The sequence below is a fragment of the Solanum lycopersicum genome, chromosome 10 (assembly GCF_036512215.1).
Source record: "Solanum lycopersicum chromosome 10, SLM_r2.1".
NCBI classification, from domain to species: Eukaryota; Viridiplantae; Streptophyta; class Magnoliopsida; order Solanales; family Solanaceae; genus Solanum; species Solanum lycopersicum.
In genome coordinates, this window is record NC_090809.1 from 37,137,714 (window position 1) to 37,161,561 (window position 23,848).

Consider the following 23,848-nt stretch of genomic DNA (forward strand, 5'->3'; position numbering starts at 1 on the left):
GTCAGTCACTTATTTTGAGTGTGTCACATGATTGTGAACCATCCTCATTTAAGGAGGCTGCAATGAATCCTGCCTGGCAAGATGCAATGACACAAGAATTGACTGCTCTGCATGACAATAACACTAGGGAACTTGTGCCTCTCCCTGCTGGTAAAAAGTCCATTGGATGTAGATGGGTTTATAAGGTGAAGCATAAAGCTGATAGGAGCATAGAGAGGTACAAGGCAAGGCTGGTTGTGAAAGGTTATACTAAGCATTATGGGGTAGACTATACAGAAACTTTTTCTCCAGTCATCAAAATGACAACTGTGAGAGCTTTGATAGCCACTACTGTAAAGAAACATTGGAATATATATCAGTTGGATGTTAATAATGCTTTCCTTCATGGAGAGTTGCATGAAGAGGTATACATGGACATTCCACAAGGATTGGATGTTACTACTAAAGACATGGTTTGTAAACTTAACAAGTCACTATATGGTTTAAAACAGGCCAGCAGGCAATGGTATGCCAAGTTGTCTGATTCTTTGAAATCCAGAGGCTACAGAAACTACTTGAATGACTATTCCTTGTTCAATGGAAAACAAGGTGTTTCCACTGTGTTCATAGTTGTTTATGTGGATTATATTCTGATTACTGGAAATGATGTTGAAGAGATTGATCAATTGAAAGTTTATCTTCATAATCAATTAAGAATTAAAGATCTGGGAAAGCTACAGAATTTTTTGGGCTTGGAAATATTATACACAGAAACTGGAATGCTTATATCACAGAGGAAGTTTGTACTTGACCTTCTCAAAGAGTATCAATGCACAGAATACTCTACTCTAGCTTCTCCTCTTGACTCTTCAATCAAGCTTAAAGCCAATGAAGGAAAACCTCTGGAAGATCCCAGTTCATACAGAAAGTTAATTGGAAAATTAAATTTTCACACCAACACTAGATTGGACATTGAATATGGAGTACAATGAGTCAGTTCATGCAGGATCCTAGAGAACCTCATTTGCAGGCTGCGTTTCACTTGCTTAGATACCATACAAAGGATCCAACCTTAGGCTTGTTCATGTCTTCTACTAATGACCAAGGTCCAATCCTTTTGTGACTCGGATTGGGCATCTTGTTTTGATTCAAGAAAATCTGTTACTGGTTATATTGTGTTATTGGGATCAAGTCCTATAAGCTGGAAATCGAAGAAACAAGAAAATATCTCTCTTTCATCAGCTGAAGCTGAATATAGATCTATTAGAAAAGTAGTTGGAGAATTGGTATGGCTAAGTCGATTATTTGAAGAACTAACTATACCATGTACCAGTCCTTTTCTTGTTTACTCTGATAGCTAGTCAGCTCTACACATTGCCAAGAATCCTGTATTCCACGAAAGAATAAAACACATTAAAGTGGATTGCCATTTCGTACGAGCTAAGCTTCAAGAAGGGTTGATTTCGTTACATCATATTGGCACTGGGGAACAACTTGCTGATATTCTTACCAAAGCACTCACCGGAGTGAAACATGCTGCAATATTAAGCAAGGTGGATCTTCTCGTCGCACCTCCAACTTGAGGGGGGGGTATTGATATTTATACTCGTCAGCAGTTAGTTAGGACACGTCAGCAGTTAGTTAGGAACTTTCAATTTGTTAGTTACAGGTAGTTAGTTAGTGTTGCACATTGTTATTCTGTTAGGAGTTAGTTTTTCGATTGTATATATAGTTCTTTTGTTAATTGTAATCAACACACATTCATTCCTTTAGCATTCTATCCATGCAGATCAGAAGAGTTGTTCTTCTCTTAGTTCTTTCTGAAGCTCCATCAATGGAGTCTCACCATTGACAGATACACTTTGTTCTTGTACTTCTTCCGTTTCTTTGTTTCTTTTAATCTCAACAATATGCATATCATAAAACCCTAGGTGTTGTAGAAATTATGTACTGAAGAACTTATTTTCATATATTATAAGTTTTGTCATACAGCTTAGCACCTTTCTTAAGGTATGCAATTATACTTTTTGAAGTCATAATCTGCTTATACTTGTAAGCGAGAATTAGGCTAGAGTCACTCATCACTAATGGATTTGATATACATACGCTAGAAAATCAATTCTCATAGTTTTTTTAATTTTAATAGAGAATTTAGGGTCACAAACTTTTCAATCGTCTTTTGCAGATCAAATGGATATTAAAAACTGGCAATTATTTCTTATTCTGTGTCGTATTAAAAAAATTTAATCAAGTTTTAACCCATAATGTTAATAATACATTCATATCACAAAAATTTAACAAATAGATAAAGAACGGGTTTTCATAAAATTTATCCAAAATATCAAGTCATATAAGCACTTGTCTATATAATAAATGTCATCTTTCATATTACGCGGGTGAAAAGGATTTATAACACTATGAGTGAAAATATCAGCTAGATTTTTTATAAGAGAACGTTGATAAAAATGAGTTCTAGGACATTTTTAGAAGCCAATATTTCTTTATTTTAGTTTCTATACATAATTTTTCCTCCCAGTTGACTTTAAGTGGGTTTTTTGGCTAAAATCATTTCTTCAGTATAGCTCAAATCTAATGTATATCCTCATATTATCTAAGTGAGTAAAATATATCATTATACTATCCAAAAAATAACAACAATAATCATTCAACCTATTTTTGATAAGAAAGTGATTGAACCAATAATTTTTTTTTTATAAATTTGATCATGTCTTGGCCACGACAAAAAGATTTAAGGTACCTAAAAAAATAGGATATGAATAGGAAATTAATCTTGACTTTAACTTCCGTGTGTTGTTTAGTTTATAGAGTATTTTTCTTTGAATCATCAAGTAAATTGACCTGCACCAATATATATGTTTTCAAATATTCATACAGTACGTTTAGAAAATTAGAAAAATTATGTAAAAAATCATTAAAATATATTACATCCAACTATTTAGATGTTTACTTTACTAAAATATTAAGGGTATATATTTAGGGACAGACTTAGAGTACCCCCCGGTAAAAAATTACGTTGTATATTTGAGGTATTTTGAAGAATTTATATATATATATATATATATATATATATATATATATATATTTAGATCCTCTTGGATATGAGATTAGAAGTTGGCTTTGCGGTATAGTGGTTGAAACCACTATTCGTTTTTTTTTATTCAGTTAATGAAAATCTTGAATCCGACACTATACATACTATACATACAATGTTCACATTTTTGTACAGAAATGCTCAAAATTTAGTGAAATTATGTAGGTGCTTAGTTATTAAAGACAAAAAAATAATTAGTTCATTTGAAAAGTTTGAACAAGGAGTAGTATTTTTTTTCCAAAGAATATTTAGAATTTGAATATATTTTGTTTGAATATAATTTAAACCGTCAATTTTGAAAAATTAAAAAAAATCACCGAACTTGGTTAGCTTAACCATGTGTACATATATTCATTCGACATGACACATTATTTGTTGGTGCGTGAGTTTCTTTTTTAAAATATTGACAAAATTAAAGGATGAATTTTGCAACTTCTTGGATAGTTCATCGATGTTTTTTATTCACTATATAACACAGGGATGAACTTTAGATTATGGACATACTCCAGGAATGATTTTAGCCAAAACATCTTTTAAGTGCATACAAATATATCATAAAAACCTCATTTGGATCAAGGCAAATTAAAACATTAATCTAATGATTTTTTACAGAAGCAATAAAAATAACTAAAGCGTCTTAATCTGAGACCCATATAAAATGGATGAATTCTCTTCATTTCATATGAAATTATTGATATATTCTGGTATGGGTGATGAAGGGTCCATTTGGATCTCTTTAAATTCCGCATATATTCTTCTCCCTTTTCTCTTTCAAGCTCTTTGATCCCTCAAGATATTTCAAATATAATTTAGAACATCGTGTCTAATAATTTCTGAATTAGAATTAGAAACATTAATGAATATTATCCTTCATGAACTCTTCTAGGTTGACTTCTTGCTTGATTGTTAGTATCACTCACAGTTGGAGTACTTCGAGTCCGTCTCCGTCCAACCATTCCTAAAATGACAACAAATAAACAATAAGATCATTTATTCATGACAATTTAATATGCGCCTTACACATGGTTTATTTCACGCAATTTTCTTTATCGGCCAAACTAAGAACATGCTTAGATATTTGAAATTGTATAAAATTTTCATTAAAGTCTTGGCACTCAGACTTATATTCACTACCCCAGTTAAACCTAGAAAATCCATCAAATTGGGTAAATTCTTTTTATTTAAATTAGGTATGGTCTTTTCTACACTTTTAAACTCTGTCTTTATTCAGTATGAATGTGATATTTTTCCTTCTTCAACTTTGAATAAATGAAAATATTTTTTTTTCTAGATAGCTATGTTTAAAATCAAGATATTTTATGTGTAAAATAAAGTGATAAAACAAAAACAAAATTGTAATGATAAGTTTGAAAATAAATAAAAAGATTTGCACTTTGATAACACTGGGCATGTTTTTGTTTGAATTTGATACCATAAAAAAATTTAAATAGTAGCATGACCATCGTTTGTACCTAGTAAAAATAACTTTTTTTCTCTAAATCAGACCAAAAATTCATGGCACATCTTTGATAAATAATAGATACTCTTATAGTGATGAATTAATATAATATTGTGAGCTTCATTTTTATGTCAAAAATAATGTATCTTCACCCTTATTTATAGCCCAATCCAAGCATAGCCATTTGGCTAGTAGTTTTGACTCATTAGATTGATTCTTTGTAATATTTGATTCTTAAATCTGTTTTTCATAATCATTCACGATTTTACTTAAAGAAGACCACCTAATTACAAACATTTCCCTCATAATAATTAATTCTCCCTATAGTTTAAATAATTACATATTATCACGTTAGTTAATAAATTTATACCAGATTGCAAGTCAAATACACCTAAATACAGATATACCATTACCTCTCCCTCACTATTTTCAAGAGAAACATCCTAATCTCTAATTGAATGGAAAAAACACAAAAACCTTAAGTAAGAAATAATTATCATTTATAGAGTACTAATAGTTACTCTCTTTGTCCGGTGTTGTTTGTCATGATTTCTATTTTTAGAATCACAATATAGAAACTTTGACTAACAATTTAAAATGTATTTTTCATCATACTAATATGCAAAAAATTGCAATTAATAGTACTTTTCACATAGTTTTATAATATCTATCTTTTTTAAAAAGAAATATAAAATAAAAGTGATCTAATTTAACTTGTAAATTAGTTAAGTTGACTTTTGAAAAGCGCAACATTAGAGACAATATCAGATGGAGGGTGTACAAGACAACATATATACCTCTATTTGAGTACTGTTGTTTGTTGAAACCGATGGCAAATATGGGACTATGACTCATTAAAGGTTCATTTTGGATGAATAATTTATGTATAAATAATATAGAGATTAGAGTATCTTGTAAGACGATACAAAAGAATAAAATTTTTCAAAATAGAAACTCAATAATGATAGTTGATGGTTTAAGAGATGAAATATTGAAGAGTACACATGGATAGTTAGATTGAGAAGATAAAAAGCATTTCCTGAAGAGTTGTGACGATGAAACTATCAAATATGTATTTTATCTTTTAGAAAAAATAATATTATTTAGCATATTTGGAAATTTGGAGAATATTTATTTATGGACATTTGGAGAAATTTTATCTATGGTTTGCAGAATGTAGCTAAGATATAAGATTGTGCCACAATTTTTTTTCAAGTCTGAACATAGTTAATTAGTCAAGTCACCACAAGGGGTTGTCTTATGCCCTACATTTCGTGATTTACCCCCTGACATGTATATTCTTGTGATATGTACCGTGTTCGATGTATTTCTATGTTTCTTCCCTAACCTCTTTATTTTCATGCAAAATAATGAAAATATTCTTTTAAAAAAATATCTCGAGATTATGGTTGAAATGTTGATAATAAAAAGTTTTAACCTTTTTAAAACTTATTCACAACCCCTCAAAAAGAGTTCTTATGGAAAGATCATTGATAAGATGAGTCCAGTTTGTAAAATATGATAACTTTAAGGATATTTTTGTAAACGAAACAACTATGCAAAATATTGAAATAACCTGATTTTAAAAAAAAAACACCAATAACTACATGTTACCCTTTATCTAGGCACAAGTACCTCCTACAGTATGATCAAAACTCCAGAGACATACCTAAACTTTACTAGGATCTGATTACCCCATGAACTCATGTTTTTGTACTTCTATGCACCTATCGTATTGACATGGCACCTTCAACCAACAAAACTGGTTGTGTTTATACACTAGTATAGTTAACCAGGATGAGGGTTCGCTTGACGGGTAATGATAGTTTTGTAGTTTCAGTCACGTCAGGATGTAGGCTCGGGTCAAGACAAGATGCACAATGAGAACAAAGTTAGAAATTTGCACCATTAGTAGGAGCATGAGCATTGAAATTCTCAATTTATGGTTGAACATGAGAGTGACCTTCCGTTAAGGAAATACTTGTTATTCGAAAATCTTATATTGGTAATTGATCATGTATTTCTTGATTTAAATGTTTTTACACCAAGATAAGAACTATTTCGAAAGCAAAACTATTATTTGAAAAGGATTTTTCGCTATATGTATTTATTGTTATGAGAGGATGGACTCTTGGTATATATGTTGTATTTGAAATTGTAACGCATCGCCTTAGAAAGGCTAAATTTAGAATCTATTAATTTGGAAAGAGCAAATTTAAGATTTATTCAAATTAAGCTTAAGTTGTGAGTTTTAGGCCAACTTCAAAGTACCATAACTTTTAGTATATGATGAGTTAGGTGGCTCATAAGATATGAAATGAAATATCTCTAATTCTCTATCCGACATCGCCAAATTTGGTCAGTCCGTCCAGCTAAGAAAAGGAACCCGATTAATAGAGGGTATATTTATCTTTTCCTTAACCCCATTAACTTTTAAAATTTTAGCAATATTATGGGGGTATAATCTTAATTGTGCTAGTTTTCACAATTCATAATCAGGCCTAGGGTATTGAGAAATGTTCAACAGGACAAAAGAGGAAAAGTTTAAGGCGTTCGTCAAGGTTCTTGAGATTTCTCGAGGAATTTCGCCAAGGATTGATCCCTAGGAGGTATGTAAGCTCTCATATTTTTGGGTTCATTCACCAACGCATCAATCATGCGATTTTAATCCATCATTTTGTTCTCTAGGTTAAATAATTATGTTCTTCATTAGTTTCTTGATGTTTTGTTTCATAAATCTTTTTTAATGAGGTTTGATGAATTTTTAAAAAGAATTTTATAGGGTTGTTTATGAGTTAAATTTACTATGGTTGGACATTCAAATGTAGAAGATTTCATAATAAACCATTCAGTTTTTGGTGAATTAGGGCCAGAAATCAAGAAGAAATTTTTTTCTGGAATGTTCTAGGAGGGGTTGGGAGGCGCACCCCAGAAGTCTAAATAGGGATAGGGCGGCCTGCAAGCAATGTGCCACAATGAGTCCTTTGAAGTTAAGAGGCTGGTACATCGTGCCAGGGTTGCTTGCCTCCATTTTTTTTCTATCATTTCTCCCGCCTCAGTTCTTTTAAGGTGTACCTTCACCCGATTCTTACATCTTAACATCAAGACGATATTTATTAACATTCATCATAATCCTTAAATTCATAATTCATATTCAAGGTAGAGTTAAGAGAAAAGTCTTAAGAGTTCCTTCATGTCGTTATGAGAAGTCTTTTGCAACTTTAAAAAAGCTTTTCTTAAGACTTAAGTACTTGAGTATGAGGATTAGATGGTAGAGATTCATTTTTCAAAATGAATATATGTAAATGAAGTATTACCAAGGGTAAGTGTTTTTACATTTAAAATGAGAGGAACTACTAATTTCCAAAAGTGTTGATGAGGAGTTTCGTACCGTCTCTTTTCAGAGAACCTTTTGAGCAATATTCATAAAGTTTGAGGATGAGGATTTTTTTTAAATATATTATATACGAGTTATATGATTGGGATTAGTATTGAGCACTGATACGGGGATAAGTTCAAATTACTCAAAGTCCTCATAAACATTGTAGCCAACATTGGTATATGACTCCTTATTGCTTTTTTTAAGAATAGATTTGTGGATCCACGAAGTTGATGATGTTTATTCTCTGGCATGGTAAAGGAAAGTTCTAGCAGCATGGGCAAGACGATGTTTCATCACACAACTCCTAGAGATGTTTGTCGGTTAGAGAATCTCCCAAAATGAGTTATTTTGTATCTTTATATACAAACTGAGTTACTATTATGTTTTTAAATGCATTGAGTTGTTATCTTCTTTTTTAAATGGTTTATATAAATTTCATTTTTATTGTTGTTTCTATATTGTGTTTTGTATAGTATCCATGAGTTGAATTTGAGTTGAGTAGAGTTAAGGTGAGTATGGTTTCCTTCTTTCCAAGTTTAGGCTTTCAAGTTATGTTCATTGTTTACATGCACATATATTCAATGTACTAATGCCATATGACTAATGGACGTTGTTTAATGATGAATATATAGGACATTAGTGTCACGCCCTGAGCCTACACCTGGGATGCGATTGGCATTTGAGAACCATCAGTTGCCCAAAGAGAACCTTTGCCTTGATAGACTCTTAGTGAAAGACTTACTCATATTAAATTCACTAAGTTACAATCTCCATCAGTTGCCCAAAGAGAACCTTTGCCTTGATAGACTCTTAGTGAAAGACTTACTCAATATTAAATTCACTGAGTTACAATCTTAATTGACTGTCTCAATAGATAAAATTAGAATGTTTAACACAAAAAGATTCATTCAGCCAAACTAGAAACTAAAGTCTTAACATGAACAACTGAAAATGAAAAAAGTCATTAACTAATAATGTCTAAATTTTTATGAAGCCTCTAATACTATAATAGATGTTGGGAGAAGACCCTCAATCATCCTAACAAACGGAATGACAAAATATGATCAAAGGGATCCTTCGGAAAACAAATAGGCTTACAAGATGACTCTGAAGCTCAAGTAGATCAACGAAGCTCTGAATGTCGATTCTTATTATCTTTATATGCATCATAAAATATGTAGGACAAATGTTCTAGTATATAGAATGTAAAAGAATGCGAGTAGAAATGTAAAATAATACATAATCTTGAACTGGAAATGAAAGAAACACCTACCTTGTGGGAGTTTATCTAAGTGACAACCATCAATAGGAGCTATGTGATAATACAACGTCTATTCCACGCTTCCAAAACATTCCTATACCTTATTGGGGTATAGAACCTACTAATAAGTGGATCCACCAGTCTATGCTAAAGAAAATTAAAGAAATTATCTAAGGAGTATGAACCTTTCTACCCACGTTCTCTATGTAGTTTATGAAAAATTTGAGTTATCTAAACTCGTCCACATGTTGGTGCTTAATACTAATCCCAAAATGTAACTAGCACATATTTTCAAATACAACTCTTTCTGTGGTTTGAGATTATTACTCAAAAAAATATTTCTCTTAAAAGATGGTACTAAAAGTGTTTATGAAAACACTTTTGGAAAACGGTGTTTCCTCTCATCTTAAATGTGAAAACATTTACTCCAGGTAATACTTAGTTCCCATATACCATATTAAAAAAAATTAAATCGGCTCTATTTCTTCCGCAAACTCAATTCTTAAGTCTTAAAATAATTTCAAAACAATTGTAAAAGATTTTTTGAAAAGACTCCAAGAAGCGTCTTACATGACTCTTAGCTCTACATTGAATTTGAATTATGGATTCAAGGGTTATGATGTAACATTATAGATAATATCTTGATGTTTATTTGTACCCTAGAGTGTTTAAAAAAACTACAAAAATATATAGGTACGATTTAAGGGAAGTCAAATGGAAATAAATGAGAAAGGGTAGATAGCCTTGCGACATGGCGTACTGAGTGCATACGGCGCCAAACCCTAAACACTGGAAGGAATGTTGACGCGTATTGTGGAATGACTTCCTGTGGGGTAAAACAAAAGAACACTTTCTTTGGTACTCTGAGTGGTGCGGTACGGCAGCCCCCTGCCCTGAAAAACCCGACGAATTTCCATACTTGTTTTCTAACCCCAATTTATCTAAAAATCAAATGGTTTCTTTCCTAATTACAGAATTTCAAATGTCCAACAATATTATACACTAAATATACTAACTAAAAAACCTTAATACTCTACATGATTATCTCAAGAACTTATCCAAACCTCAAAAAGAAATATGATTTTAAAATAAACTTCAATGAAACTTATCAAAAATTCAAATCTTCAATTTCAAAAAGATATAACATCGAAATATTCATGATTGACACGTGGGTGAAAAAATTGAATACTATGTGAACTCACATACCTCTTATGTATAAAAACCTTGGCGAAATCCGCAACGAAGTCCTCAAAAACTTGATGAACGCTTGACTTTTCTCCTTTTCTCCTCTTCTTAAACTTCTCTCTAAGTCCTAGCATATTTTGGTACTGGTAAAACTGAACAAAATAAGCTAAGAACCCCCCCCCCCCTAATTATTATGAAATTTAATTTTAAGTTAATTGGATAAGGAAAAAAAAACACCCAATCTTAAATTCGGATAGCTTTCCTTTACTAGAAAACCCGACTACTAATGGGCATATCTCCCTCAAAAAAGATTGAAAGTTAGCAAACTTGGTTATATTGGAAAGAGTATTCCAAGAAATTTCATGTGAAATTTGATTGGCCACCTAAATCATTCTATACTGAAAGTTATGATCGTTTGAAGTTTATCATAAACACATAATTAACACTACTTTAAAAAATTTTCTATTTCCAATTTTAGTTCTTTCTAATTCTAGTTCTTTTAAAACCGATGTATTAAAATATCTTCCCCTTCGGAAAATGCTTACTTCAATGATACCTCTAATTCATAACCTCCTCATATTCTCCCAAGTATCTTCCTAAACAAGCAGGTTCCTCCATAGAAGCTTGACTAATGCTACCTCCTTAGTTCTAAACTTGCAAACCTGGCCGTCTAGAATCTGAGCAAGAATTATTAATAAGATAAGTTATCCACTATACAAATATCTTCAGTAGGATGATAAGTGAAGCATCGCCCATACACTTCTTCATCATGGAAATGTGAAATACCAAATGAACCGATGCTAACTCTTGCGGTAACTCTTTCTCACAAGCTACATTGTCAATCCACTTAGATATCCTATAGGGGAAAATATATTGGGTACTAATATTTCCCTTTTTACCAAATCTCATAACACACTTCATGGCTGAAACATTGATGTAAAACCAATCATCTACTTCAAAACTTATGTCTCTTCTCCGATTAGCTTTATAGGATTTCTGGCAACTCAATGTCTTAGTCTTATTTGTTTTTCACTTTGAACACCAAATAAGGGTTCAGACCCATCCATCACCACTAATCCTCCTTCATTGGAATACATTCATCAAATGCCTAATAGTACAAGTCCATGCACATATTTTGTTAACTATTTATTTTCTTCCTCAGCATGGGAGACAACATGCTTAAAGCATGTCCAACAACATTAGTTTTACCTGGTGATAGAGAATACTCATGTCGTAGTTGAGTAATTCTAACAACATTCTATGTCTAAGATAAATCTCGCTTTGACTAACCACATACTTAAGTCTTTTATTATCGGTAAATACATCTAAACACCATAAAGAAAATGATGCTATATTTTAAAAGAGAATACTACAAAATCCAACTCTATATCATGGTTTGTGTAATTCTTCACCTGAATCTTATGTTTTCTGGAGGTCTATGCTATAACTTTTTCATTCTACATTAGTACACAACCCATTCCAAGTTAGATACATCACAATATACCACGAAACCTTGTGTACCTTCTTGTAAGGTCAATATGGGGATAGTAGTCAACTTCTTTTTCAATTTCATTAGAGCTTTCCTCACAAGTTTCAGACCATTGAAACTTAACTATTTTCTGAGTCAATTTAGTCAATGGGGATGAAATAGATGAAAACCCCTGGATAGACCTTTTATAATAGCCAGCCAATCCCAAGAAACTCCTAATATCAATAAGGGATGTGGGTGTATGCAAGTTTTGCACTGCCTCTATCTTTTGAGTTTCAAATTGAATCCCATTAGTGAAAACAAGATGGGCCAAGAATTCCATAGACTCAAGCAAAATTTTATGCTTAGATAATTTAGCATATAACTCCTTATCCTTTAGATTTTGGACAACTATTCTGAGATGACTAGCATGATCTTTCTCAGTCCTCGATTCGATTAGAATTCCATCATTGAATAAAATAATAATATATCTAAATAAGACTTGAATACTCTATTCATAAGGTCCATATATGGTGCAGGAGCATTGGTCAAACTAAAGGACATAAATAGGAATTCACAATTACCATAGCTGGTCTTGAAATCTATCTGAGGGATATCACTTTCCCTTACTCTAAAGTGATCATAGCAAGATCTGGGGTCCATTATAGAAAAACAAGTGGCACCTTGAAGTTAACAAAGAGATCATCATTTCTCAAAACAGGATACTTTTTATTAATAGTAAGCGTATTCAAATTACGATAATCTATACGAATTTTTAAATATGTATCTTTCTATCTCACTAAAAAGATAGGACCGCCCAAAGGTGAGACCCTTAGTCCAATAAAAAAAGTCTCAATAAGATATTTCAACCGCTCTTTTAAATGTTTCAACTCTGCTAGAGTAATTCTATATAGAGAAGAAGAAATAGGATGAGTTTGGGAAAGAATATACATACTAAAGTCTATTTCTCTCTCAGGAGGGACTCTTGGAAGATCATCTAGAATGAATTTTAGAAACTCACTAAAAACTAGAACTAACTGAAAAGGTGTTGTCTCAACACTATATTCATTAACCCGAATTAAGTGATAGATGCACCCCTTGTAAACTAACTTTTTAGACTTATGGTATGAAATGAGACGATCCTTAGGCACTACTGGACTACTCATTCACTCAATAACTTACTTATTAGAAAACTGTAACTTCATAACTCGATTTTTGCGATCAATGAGGCATAATAGGCATTAAGTTAGTTCATTGCTAGAATGATATCAAAATCTACCTCATCTCTAACGCCCCAAAATCAACTATGGTGAACTAGAGCCTCGTGAGAGTTTCTTGAAATAATTTGAAGTTACATTGAGTTATATCGGTGTTTTTAGGCAGTGTGTTAATCTTTGTTATGTTTGGAGGTCAAAGGTTCAAGAAGGTCTGGGACGTTCATACAGTTTGCCTTAGGGAGTACTCGTGTGTCTTGATGAGTGTGAGTGAGTTTTACGTGTTTGTCTTACTCGAATTTTATGTGAGGTGTTCCTAAGATCTAGACTAATATGGTTAGGGGTTTAACGTCTGGGTACGACCCCACCTTAGACCCATGAGGGGCCCGAAGAGAAGGGACCAAGATTGGAGTCCAAAGCTTCCTGGTAGTGTCCACCAACGGGACTAGTCGACGACCAGTTCACCAATCGAAGGCTCGTAGACATGGACTGTCTATTGGATCTGCAGGTCTGCACAGTTATAGGGCTGCATACTACGCCCACGGACCCTCAACAATGGTTCATTGGTTGACCAACGGTCTGTCGTTGGTAGGGTGAACGATGATCACTGAAAAAGCTTAAATTCCCTGTGAAGTCTTGGGGTGTTTGGTAAATTCACCCCAAGTATTTTATGACCCCATGAAGTAAGTTTTAGGTATTATTAAGTATATTAATGTATTTTAAACCCTAAGACCTAATTTTAGACCTCACTTTCGTAAAATCCAAAACTCCTCTCCCTTAGAATTCTCCCTCAAGTCTCTTAGGAAGCTAGAAGTCAAGAACAGCTAGAAGGGCTGGTTAAATCGTTTTATACATCAAAAATCAGTGGGTTTTCTTTCATTTTAGGTATGGTATCAATCCTTGAACCTTCTTCCATTCAAGGAGTCAATTCCAAAATATTTTAAAAAGGGCTTCAAAAATCTACTTTCTTCTATTTGTTATTTTAACCTTGGGTATTCTTGTAAAGGTGTTTTAATGATTAAAATGTACTTTTTTATAGTTTCAATTGATTATTTTAATGTCAAAACCCTAATGAACTCATGTTTATGCATATTTCAAACTTTTAGTTTAAGAAATGTGTTAAATGGATATGTTTGTGAAGGGTATGATCTTTCGTTTTCTTGTGTTGTTATTTTGGTTTAGGAACTAACCTAAGGCCTTTATTATGATGAAATATTGAGAAAATTATTATAGGTAGTGATTTCTTGGTTAAATGGAGAGTTTCTTATATTGTGTAATTGTTATGATAAATTGCTCTTGAGTAATTGCTCTTGAGTAGTATGATCCACCTTCTTGGTGGTGCTGTTTATTTTATGAACTTGATATTACATAGTATGTATTGGGAGTGTGGATTTTAAGTCCCAATATGTAATGAAATGATAATGTAGATAAGTCTTGTTTTGTGTTTTGTGAAGTTTAATTGCATGTTTGGCTTAGAATATGCCTAAGTGAAGTATATGATTTCGTGAGGCATGTAAAGTGTGTGAATTGATGAATATATGTCTAAAGCATGTATAAAAGCTAATGTGAATGAAATTATGCTTATATGCATGATGCGTTCACAAGTACGCACACACACTTAAATTAATGTATGAAGCTAAGTTGAGAAAATAGAGGATTTTTGAGGTGGATACTCTTCGAGAGTTGAGATGAAATGTCTAGTAGCGACTTTACTACATCGTAAGAGCTTTCTAAGATAGGTCGAAGGATGAATGACCTTTGTGAGTTAAGATGTGGGGTTCACTAGTTATCCTTAACTTATAGTATATAATGTTTAGAATCCGTGGGGGTTATGTCTAGCACCAAGAGGATATGAAGAAGAGGTGGTTATACTTTGTGAGTTGAGATGTTGTACTCCACTGTACCTCATGAGATGAGTACTCCTCGTTAGTATAGAATGAGTAACATTGTAGCAATCTCCTTATCCCTTAACTATGCGCCCGCATAGGTGTAGATATTGGGAAAGCCATGTAAAAGCTAAAAAGAATTACCTTACTCTAGGCAAGTAAGGATCCCTTATCCGATAGGGGTTAATGTCTGGATTCCATGTCTTTCTCTCATATTCTATATAGGTTAAGCTAACCTCAAACAAAAGTAATAAATGTGATAAGTCTTCTAAAAAAGAGTCCTACTAAGGGTAGGTAGGGGAATTGGATGATATCTATCCAGTGCATTAGGTAGGTATTCTGGAACGGGAGTCTTGGTGAGTCTTATTTGAATTTAATGAACTAAATTTCTTTAAAAGAATGTACTACTTAGGATAGGTGGTGGTATGGGACGCTATCTATCAATTGCACTAGGTAGGACTTTCCGAAAGGGGAGTCTTAGTGCCAAGTCTTCTAAAAGAGTGTACTACTTAGGGTAGGTGGTGGTAAGGGACGCCATCTACTTATTGAATTAAGTAGGCATTCCTAAAGGGAATTTTTCATGTGTTGTTGGGCGCTCTTCTATAATATTGCCTTTGAGTAGGTGCTTATTCTCCCAAGTGAGTATGCCAAAAAGGGAGGTAGTCTTGAGGGTTGCTTGGGTGGGTATTGAAGGAGGCATGTGCATACTTTCTTCACGTCTCCCCTTACTGAGTCTTATGATGACCTTAAATGGGGAAACTCCAACAGAAACGATTCTTTCTTCCTCATTGGAAGTGCTTTAGAAGTTCACTACTTTTGAGTCTTTTAATTCACTGTAAGCATTAAATAGAGTCACGATAATATTTTGTGATTTTTACTATAAAGTGTATTCTTTTGTTAAAATTATGGAAATCCTTCTCTAAGTGTTAAATGATGTTCCTTATGATGTTTTGCTTCTATATTTATGAATGTTTTACTTATTCTGCTTGAAATATCATTTTACCGAAATGTCCCTTTTCGCATATTTTTGCATATGCCATACTTAGTATATTGTTTTGTACGAACCCCATGCTTTTCTATACTCTATAAGTATAGATTGTAAGCTTTTAAAGATTTGAAGGTGAAGCTTGCGAAAGTTCCTCTCAAGACAAAGTATGTCCTCATATATTTGAGGGCATGGTCCTTTTCTAATTTTCTTATTTAAAGTCTTCATATGTATTTCAATTTAATGTAAAGGGGGGTGTCCCCAAGATATTATGTCGTGTCTTTAAGTTGTATTTTTGACGATGAGATTATCTAAATATATGTGAAACAGTATTTATTATTTAATGTCTTTAAAAGCTTTAATTCCGCACTACTTTTCATGTCTTATGTAATGAACGATAGTTAAAGGGATTGTACCAGACTTCAAAGGGGTCAAGTACGCCTTGCCACAAATCGAGGGTTTTTCATAACTTCTAAGTGGTACTTTCAATTTGTGACAGACTTTGTATCAGAGCGTAAGGTTATGGGAATAGTTTATATTCTAAAGTCTCATAAGCTACATCTAGTAGTATCTTGGTCATTGGTGTGAGTTGCGACACATCCATGGACAGAAGGCTATAGGATTATATAAGTTTTACTTTCTTCTCTATTCTTATGTCGTGCCTTAGATTTGAGTCATATGAGGTGTCTTTTGTCAACCTCTTCTTTTTGTGTTTATAGGACATGAATACGAGGAGATCAACCGCTAGAAGGCAGGAGTGTTGTGTACCTAATGAGAGGATCCCTCCCTGTGTTGTCCAAGTTCGTATTGTTTGCCTATAGGAAGAAAATGAAGAGGTTCCCCTTCAAGAACTATAACTACCCCCGGAACCTCAAGAGCCTTAAGTGCCCTAATTGCCTCCTATGCCTCAAGCCCCTTTTATTCAAGGAGATATGACTAATGCGGAGTTGAGGGATGCCTTAATGAACTTGACCCTACTCTTGATGTCTCAAGCTCATGTCGTCAACAATCACTTTGTTGCCCAAGCTAACAAAAGAGTTGGACCCCAACAAAATGCTATTACTCCCGCTTCTAGAATTCGTGATTTCAAGAGGATGAACCCTCCTACATTTCATGGAACTAAGGTGGATGAAGATCCACATGGTTTTATAGATGAATTTTTCAAAGTGGTATATGCTACGGGTGTGACCCCTAGGGATAAAGAGGAGTTAGCCGCTTATCAACTCAAAGATGTTACTCAAGTGTGGTTTGAGCAATGGAGGGTTGAGAGACCCTTTGAAAGAGGTTTGGCTTATTTGGAGGAATTTAAAGATGCTTTCCTAGATAGGTTCTTTCCACTAGAATGGAGGGAGAAGAAGATGGTTGAATTCATGAACCTTCGTCAAGGGGGAATGAGTGTGCAAGAGTACTCTCTCAAATTCACCCAACTCTCTATGTGTGCCCCAACCATGGAAGCCAATCCTAGGTCTAGGATGAACAAATTTGTGATTGGAGTGTCTAGCTTTATGAGAAAAGAGTGTCGTACATCAATGCTACTGACATGGATATTTCTAGGCTCATTGTCTATCCACAACAAATTGAGGAGTCCAAAATTAGTGAAATATGATTCTTCCATGGGAAACAAGTATAAGGCTCCAAACAAAAATTCCAAAGGTGGTTAAAGATTCTATTCGAGTTTATTTTGTTAATTTTTAAAACTTAAGTTGCCCCTCATAGCTAGTTTGAATATTATTCAATGTTCTATGCCAATCATCATTAGACTTTAGTTAAAGTATTTTGTTATTAGTTGAGTACTTTTTAGTTAATCATATATTGAGTAAGTCTTCTGCAGAGAGTTTATTAGGACTAAGGGTTTGCATGAGGCCAACAATGATTCTCGAGTGCCGAGCACGACCATGGTGCAGGCTCGGGGCATGACAGAAATTCCTTTATTTTTAAGATCACCCATCAATACTCATTCTCATCGATCACAAATTTTGTATTCTGAAACTATATATTGAAAGAAAGTTGAATACCCTAGAGAAATCGTCCTTGGTGGTATTAATGTTAATTATACTAGGGATAAAAGTAGAAATGTATGTTCAAGGCATTAATATAGGTCTTAGGTGCGTGTACAAGACCCATGAGTTCCTCAGGGTTCTTCTACTTCACAACTCATTGACCATATTTATTATTATTACTTGTTATGTTTTTCTTAAGTTAAAAGTATTGTTCAAGCTTCTAGAATTCTTACCATAACTGCAAGAGTAAACATATTCGATATCCGATAAAGTTGATACTTTTTCTCAATCGACCTATAATAACCCAACTTCCTCAATAATTTAAATATGTCTTTCTAGTTCTAAGATAGTTTGATATATTAGACATGGTATTTTGTTTTATTTAGAAAGACCGTGTACAAGTGAAACGTACAATTAGTTGCAATTTTGCTTACACTTATTTATAATACTATTATGTAAGTTAGGTAGGAAATCTATGCATTATTTTATGCGGCTTAAAATATGAAATAAGAATCAATATATAAATTGTGAAAATTCTTGCACACACAAGGAGTAAATATGTGTTGTAATGTAACAACCCTAAAAATGGATATGTTAAGTATCGCTTAATGTGTCTAGAATGCCTACGATTAGACCGGGTTCACACGAATTGATGCGCATAGAAACAGACCTCTGAACCCTTAATACAGCCAAGCCAACTAACTTGGGGAGTTATTTGAGCTAGGAAACGTTGGGTCCAGCCATGTACGGCTTCCGAATATGAATATTTACTCGGATGAGTCTTTACCGTACTTAAAAAGGGGAAATCTTATGTTTGGACGGTCTAGGGGTAAAATGGAATTTTTCCAAGATAAGGGTAGTGTCATAATTAAAATAAATATGTAATTAATTGTTTAATTAAATAAGGTGGAGGGGCATTTTTTGTACAGAGGGCTGAAATTGCCCTTTTAGCAAAATATTGCGCCACCCGGGTTTGAACCTACGTAGGAGCAATGATTTAATTTGTTTTATTTAAATTGGTAGATTAAGTTAATAAATTAATAGTTAATGGCTTATTTAAAAAAAGGTAACATCAGATTTTATTAAATAATTATTAATTACTAATTAATTTGACTAAGTCATGCCAACAAGTTGTAGATTTAAAGGGACACTACCTCACAATTCTCTCTTTCACGCCTATCTATCTCTGTCTCACGTCTTCCTCACTCTGAACTTCACATTTTCTATCTACTTTACAAAACAAAAAAAAAAAACAAAAGTTCTTCACACTTGGAGAACTTACAAAAATACAAACGAACAAGCTAATCTATGAAACGAAAAGTTAACGAAATTTCTAGTCGGGTAAGGTGTGAGAGTTATTGGAAGACGTTAATTGGTGGTGGGTTTTGGGCAGCAATTTCAAGTGTTGAAAAATGTTAAAATCAGGTATGAGTTTTCTTACTCTTGGTCCCTTTCCCAAGAGACCCTTAAGTCTCATATAATTCTATTTCGAAACTAGGATTGTTCCCCATTACATGTTCCCTGTCACTAGCTCCTATCACTGATCTAAGATTGGTATGTTTGCTGGTAGATTAGGTATGAAGTGTGAATTTCGTGATAATTTTATCATGATTATGTGTTCGGAATTATATTAACTATGAAGTATGTCTGCCGAAATTTTGTGAAAATATGTGTATGCCATGACATGATTTTCGGTTTTAATTCGTAAAAAATATATGTTTTTTTCTTATGGTTGAATTTTATGTGAGAATGTTTGTGTAAATCATGAGGTGTAAAAGCAGTGTAGTGTTGCTGGATGTAATGGTAAAGATACACCAAATTATCCACGAAATTCCTTAACAAATAACATATGAATGATGATTAAAAGAAGCTGAAAATCGTAAACAAATTTCCAGCATTTTGTAAGTTTGGTTCGACCAAACAAAGTTATACAAAATGCAATAAAAAATGAATGTAAAAGGATTGAACCCAAGAAATCATTACATCAAAGATACAACAAATATATTAACACAAGATTGAGAGGAAAATGGATTGGAAGAGACCAAACTGGAAATTTGGAGTCTCGGCAAAGGATGAGGAAAATGAGCTATGTTTTTTTAATTTTTTTTTAAAATGTGAGGTAATTAGGGATTTAACCCATGATCTCACCAAATGAAAATTACATAAAAATTTAATGAGAAAAAATATAGGAAGAATATTTGTGGTGAGTGGGGATTGAACCCACCACCTCTTGAATGGATGAGAGAAGTAGGAGAAAAATAAAAGAGAAAATAAATGTGGAGAATGGGAGTTGAACCAATAACCTATTGGATAGGTGAGAAAATTAAGAGATAAATAAAAAGAAAAATAATGAGCTTTTGGGGGATTGAGCCCACAACCTCCTTGACTTAAATGAAAAAGGAGAGGAGAAAAAGAAATGAAGAGATTCAAAATCGGGTTCCCTTGCCCAATTCCTTATTGACATATAAGTCATATGTAAGTAAATATTTAATGAATGCTGCCTCTGAAGATCAAAATATATATATTGGCATATCTACAAAATGCATAAGTCTTGTACCACAAAATCATATGAATGAAGCCTCATGGATTGTATGTGTTGACTCATAAGTCTAGCATTATAAGTAAGTGAACCTAATATGTATGTGATGATATGATGTAACCCTTAAAGGGTTAAGGAAGAGTGTGAAACACACTAAATGGCCAAGTGCATTGGCATATGATTAAATGAACATTCACGTAAAGGGGTGAGTAATTATGAAAATTAAAGGTTCTAACGTTAATAAAAGATGTACCAATATGATAGGAGGCTAATATGAAATGTGAGAGCAATCTCAAATAAGCCTAATTAAGTGTTACCAAAATTTACTCAGCTATGAGAGTGTAAAGTTAGTGAAGATACCAGTCGCTACGAACACTCTAATGAAAGTATTGAAGTTAATGCATAATTAATACTTATGATGAGATGAGAAATCATGTAATGAGGAATGATGTCCTCATACTAGAAGTCAACTTCCATGATGTATGAGTTGAATGTAATGGAACCTTATACTGAGCACCGATAGGAAAGATAGGAGCGGTGATACCTTTCGTCAGAAAGTCGGAGGTTCACTTAACTCTCATGAGATGAGATTGGGTGGCATGTCGGGTATGGATCTCTTGATATATCCTAGTCTTTGAACCTATACTTCAAACATAGGGATCTAGCAGGGTTCAATTCCCTTTATATGCTAGCATGTTTTAGTTCACTTTGGCCGATGATTCCACCTCTTTTCAATGTGGGGATTACACACTGGATTTCATGATGCTAACATAATCTATGTTGGTTAAGGTTAAAGTTCCCAAAGAAAGAATTAGGAAAGACTCAAATGATGAACATAATGAAATGAATGATACTGAAGGTGTTAGGATAGGATAATCAAGACGTGAGCTAGACTTAAGTAATGACACTTGGTTATTCTTTGTAATTGCACATCAAACCCAATGAGAGTCTTAAAATACATCCTAGGTATGACTATTGATTGCACCAGTATATCAAAGAAAATGAAGTACGTATGAATGAATGAAACAGACTCTGTGTTTGCTAAAGAAGGATCCCTAGTTGAGGTCCCATATGTTGAGCCCTTGTTTTGGGAAGTCCTAATGTCAATTCCATTATTCCAAGGTCTCATGGAATATAAAAGAATGATGTGAACTACGTGATATGTATGTGGAATACGTTATGTGCTTCTTGCAAAAAATGACAACTATGATGATGCATGTTAATCAAATGGCATGACTTTTCTAATCTAAATTTGGCGATATACTGCCTTTCCTAATCCAAATTTTGAAAGTCAACTGACTTAACTTTTAATAAATCATGTTGTTAGGAAAGAGCTATTCTTACCCATGCATGTCCTCGGTTTGTGCTTGCATATACCCATACTTCGTACAAGTGTGTACTTATCCCATACAAATATCTTCTTTTAGGTGCAGGCACAGGTGGACATTAGAGCTTATAGTACGAAGTTTCAAATATCCGGTCATGGAGCTTTCATCGGATTTGGTAGGCCCTCATGCTTTCAAGGATGTCTACTGTTAATATCTACCTTAGATGTAGGCTTTTGATAGTGGAGCATGTTCCACTAGTGTTTCGTTTCCCCTTTCATTTCAGACTTTGTATTGGTGCCGTTTTGGCAAGAATACGTTAAATGTAATTATGAACTGCTTCTTTAATTTGATTATTTCTATATTAGATGGTTGAAATAAGAAAACAAAAAGTCTGCAAGCTTTCCACTAAAATTAACCTAGATGAAGTAACGATGACATATGCAGGCTTGTATGCAAGCTCTGACAGGTCAACGACGTCGGTCTCGTCTGGGTTCAGGATTTCGGCCGTGACAAAAACACACAAATTTTATTGGATTTAATTCATACGAAATTTGAATACAAAATTTGGATTATATTCATGTTTATTTGGGTAACATGATTAATTTGAATTTTACAAATAAAGAAGTCCATTTTTATTAAATTCAAGTCCAAGGTCCATTTGTCCTTGAAGCCCAAACTCATGCCACATTAAATAGTAACTAGGTATCCAACACCAAGAAGGTCAAGCCCTGATTCAAATGCAAGAAACGATCATAATCCACCAAGTGTTGAAATGACATCTCTTGGCCAATTAAACGAAACTTTATCCTCTCCCTACAACTATAAATGGGGGATAGACATGACATTAAGGGGATTAAGAAAATTCTTCAGCAAGCATTTTGCAATTGGAGAAAGCTACACAAAAAGTTACATAGCTCCACGAAAGAGTGGTCAATGGAGTTCTTCCCGAGATTGACTTACAATGACAAAGTGCTTCTCCACATTCACAGAGGCAAAATACATCTCATGGAGGTTTACGTCATCCTACATTTAAAAAATATGCTATTGAGGGCCCTCAAATCACGAAGAAACTTAAGAGAAGAATCTAGAGAACAATCGAATTGTACTCACAAATTCGGCAATAAAATCACATTTATCTTTTATTTATTTTACTTGTAGTTAATTTCCAGCGCTTAAGGAAATTTTTTGAGAACAAATTTCGAATGGATAGTGGGACCGATTTTGTTCTTCATCTCATCATCCTACAAATAAAAAAAATAGCAAGTTCAAATTTGCAATAGCCTACAAAAAGATCAATCATATTTCATTCAAGGACTCTATTGTTGCCACATTAGTCATTTTAATGATATTGATCCAATAACATGACGCGAGTTCTAGACAAGTTCCTTGAATGAATGTGACTATTTAACTTCCTTGGAGATGCCAAGAAAGATCAAGTTTCAGAAGACACTCAAAATTGCAAAGCCTAGGGGAAACATTGCATCTAAGTTGTTTGATAAACTTTCTCACCATGACTTCAATTTAGGTGAAAAATTTATGGACTGGTTGTAGCATTATCATTTTTATTTTCAAATCTTTTTTTTTTATCTTAGCTTAGAAATATGAAAAATATATTTCTTTTTCATATTTTATTAAGAATTGAACAGATTCTTGAATTTCAATAAAGGTTAATTCTTTGAAGGTTGAAAGAACTGATGTGGATGAGAAATTCAAAATGATGGAGAAAACCATTAGAGCCTTGAAGAAATCTATTAATGACAAAAATATCCATATTGCCAAACTTATAAGTAAGTTAGATCGCAACAAATCTGGAGAGTCACATCACAAGTAAACAACTCAGGAAAAGGTTACTATTGATTCTCCCACCAACTCAGTTGACTCGCGAACCGCAAATAAATCTACTTTGGTGGTAAATCTACTAGTTCAACGCCTGCAAGATATGATTGTTAACACTATCAAATCTCCATATGGTGGCTTTCCAAAAAATTCCTTAGGATATTCAGTGTCGTATAGTAAGTTAATGGAGGGTTTACTAATTCCAATTGGATAT

The 23,848-nt window shown here is 33.4% G+C and overlaps 1 protein-coding gene across 1 annotated transcript; it reads left to right on the forward strand.

Annotated features, from left to right (window-relative positions):
* The first annotated feature begins 16,863 nt into the window (after window positions 1-16,863).
* LOC138338813 (uncharacterized) lies at window positions 16,864-17,592 on the forward strand. Its single transcript, XM_069289897.1, has one exon. It carries the CDS (start codon window positions 16,864-16,866, stop codon window positions 17,590-17,592), a length of 729 nt encoding a protein of 242 aa, XP_069145998.1.
* The last annotated feature ends 6,256 nt before the right edge of the window (window positions 17,593-23,848 follow it).

Coding starts and splice junctions, on each gene's coding strand:
- LOC138338813 (XM_069289897.1), top strand. CDS start 16,864: ATGACTAATGCGGAGTTGAGGGATGCCTTAATGAACTTGACCCTACTC.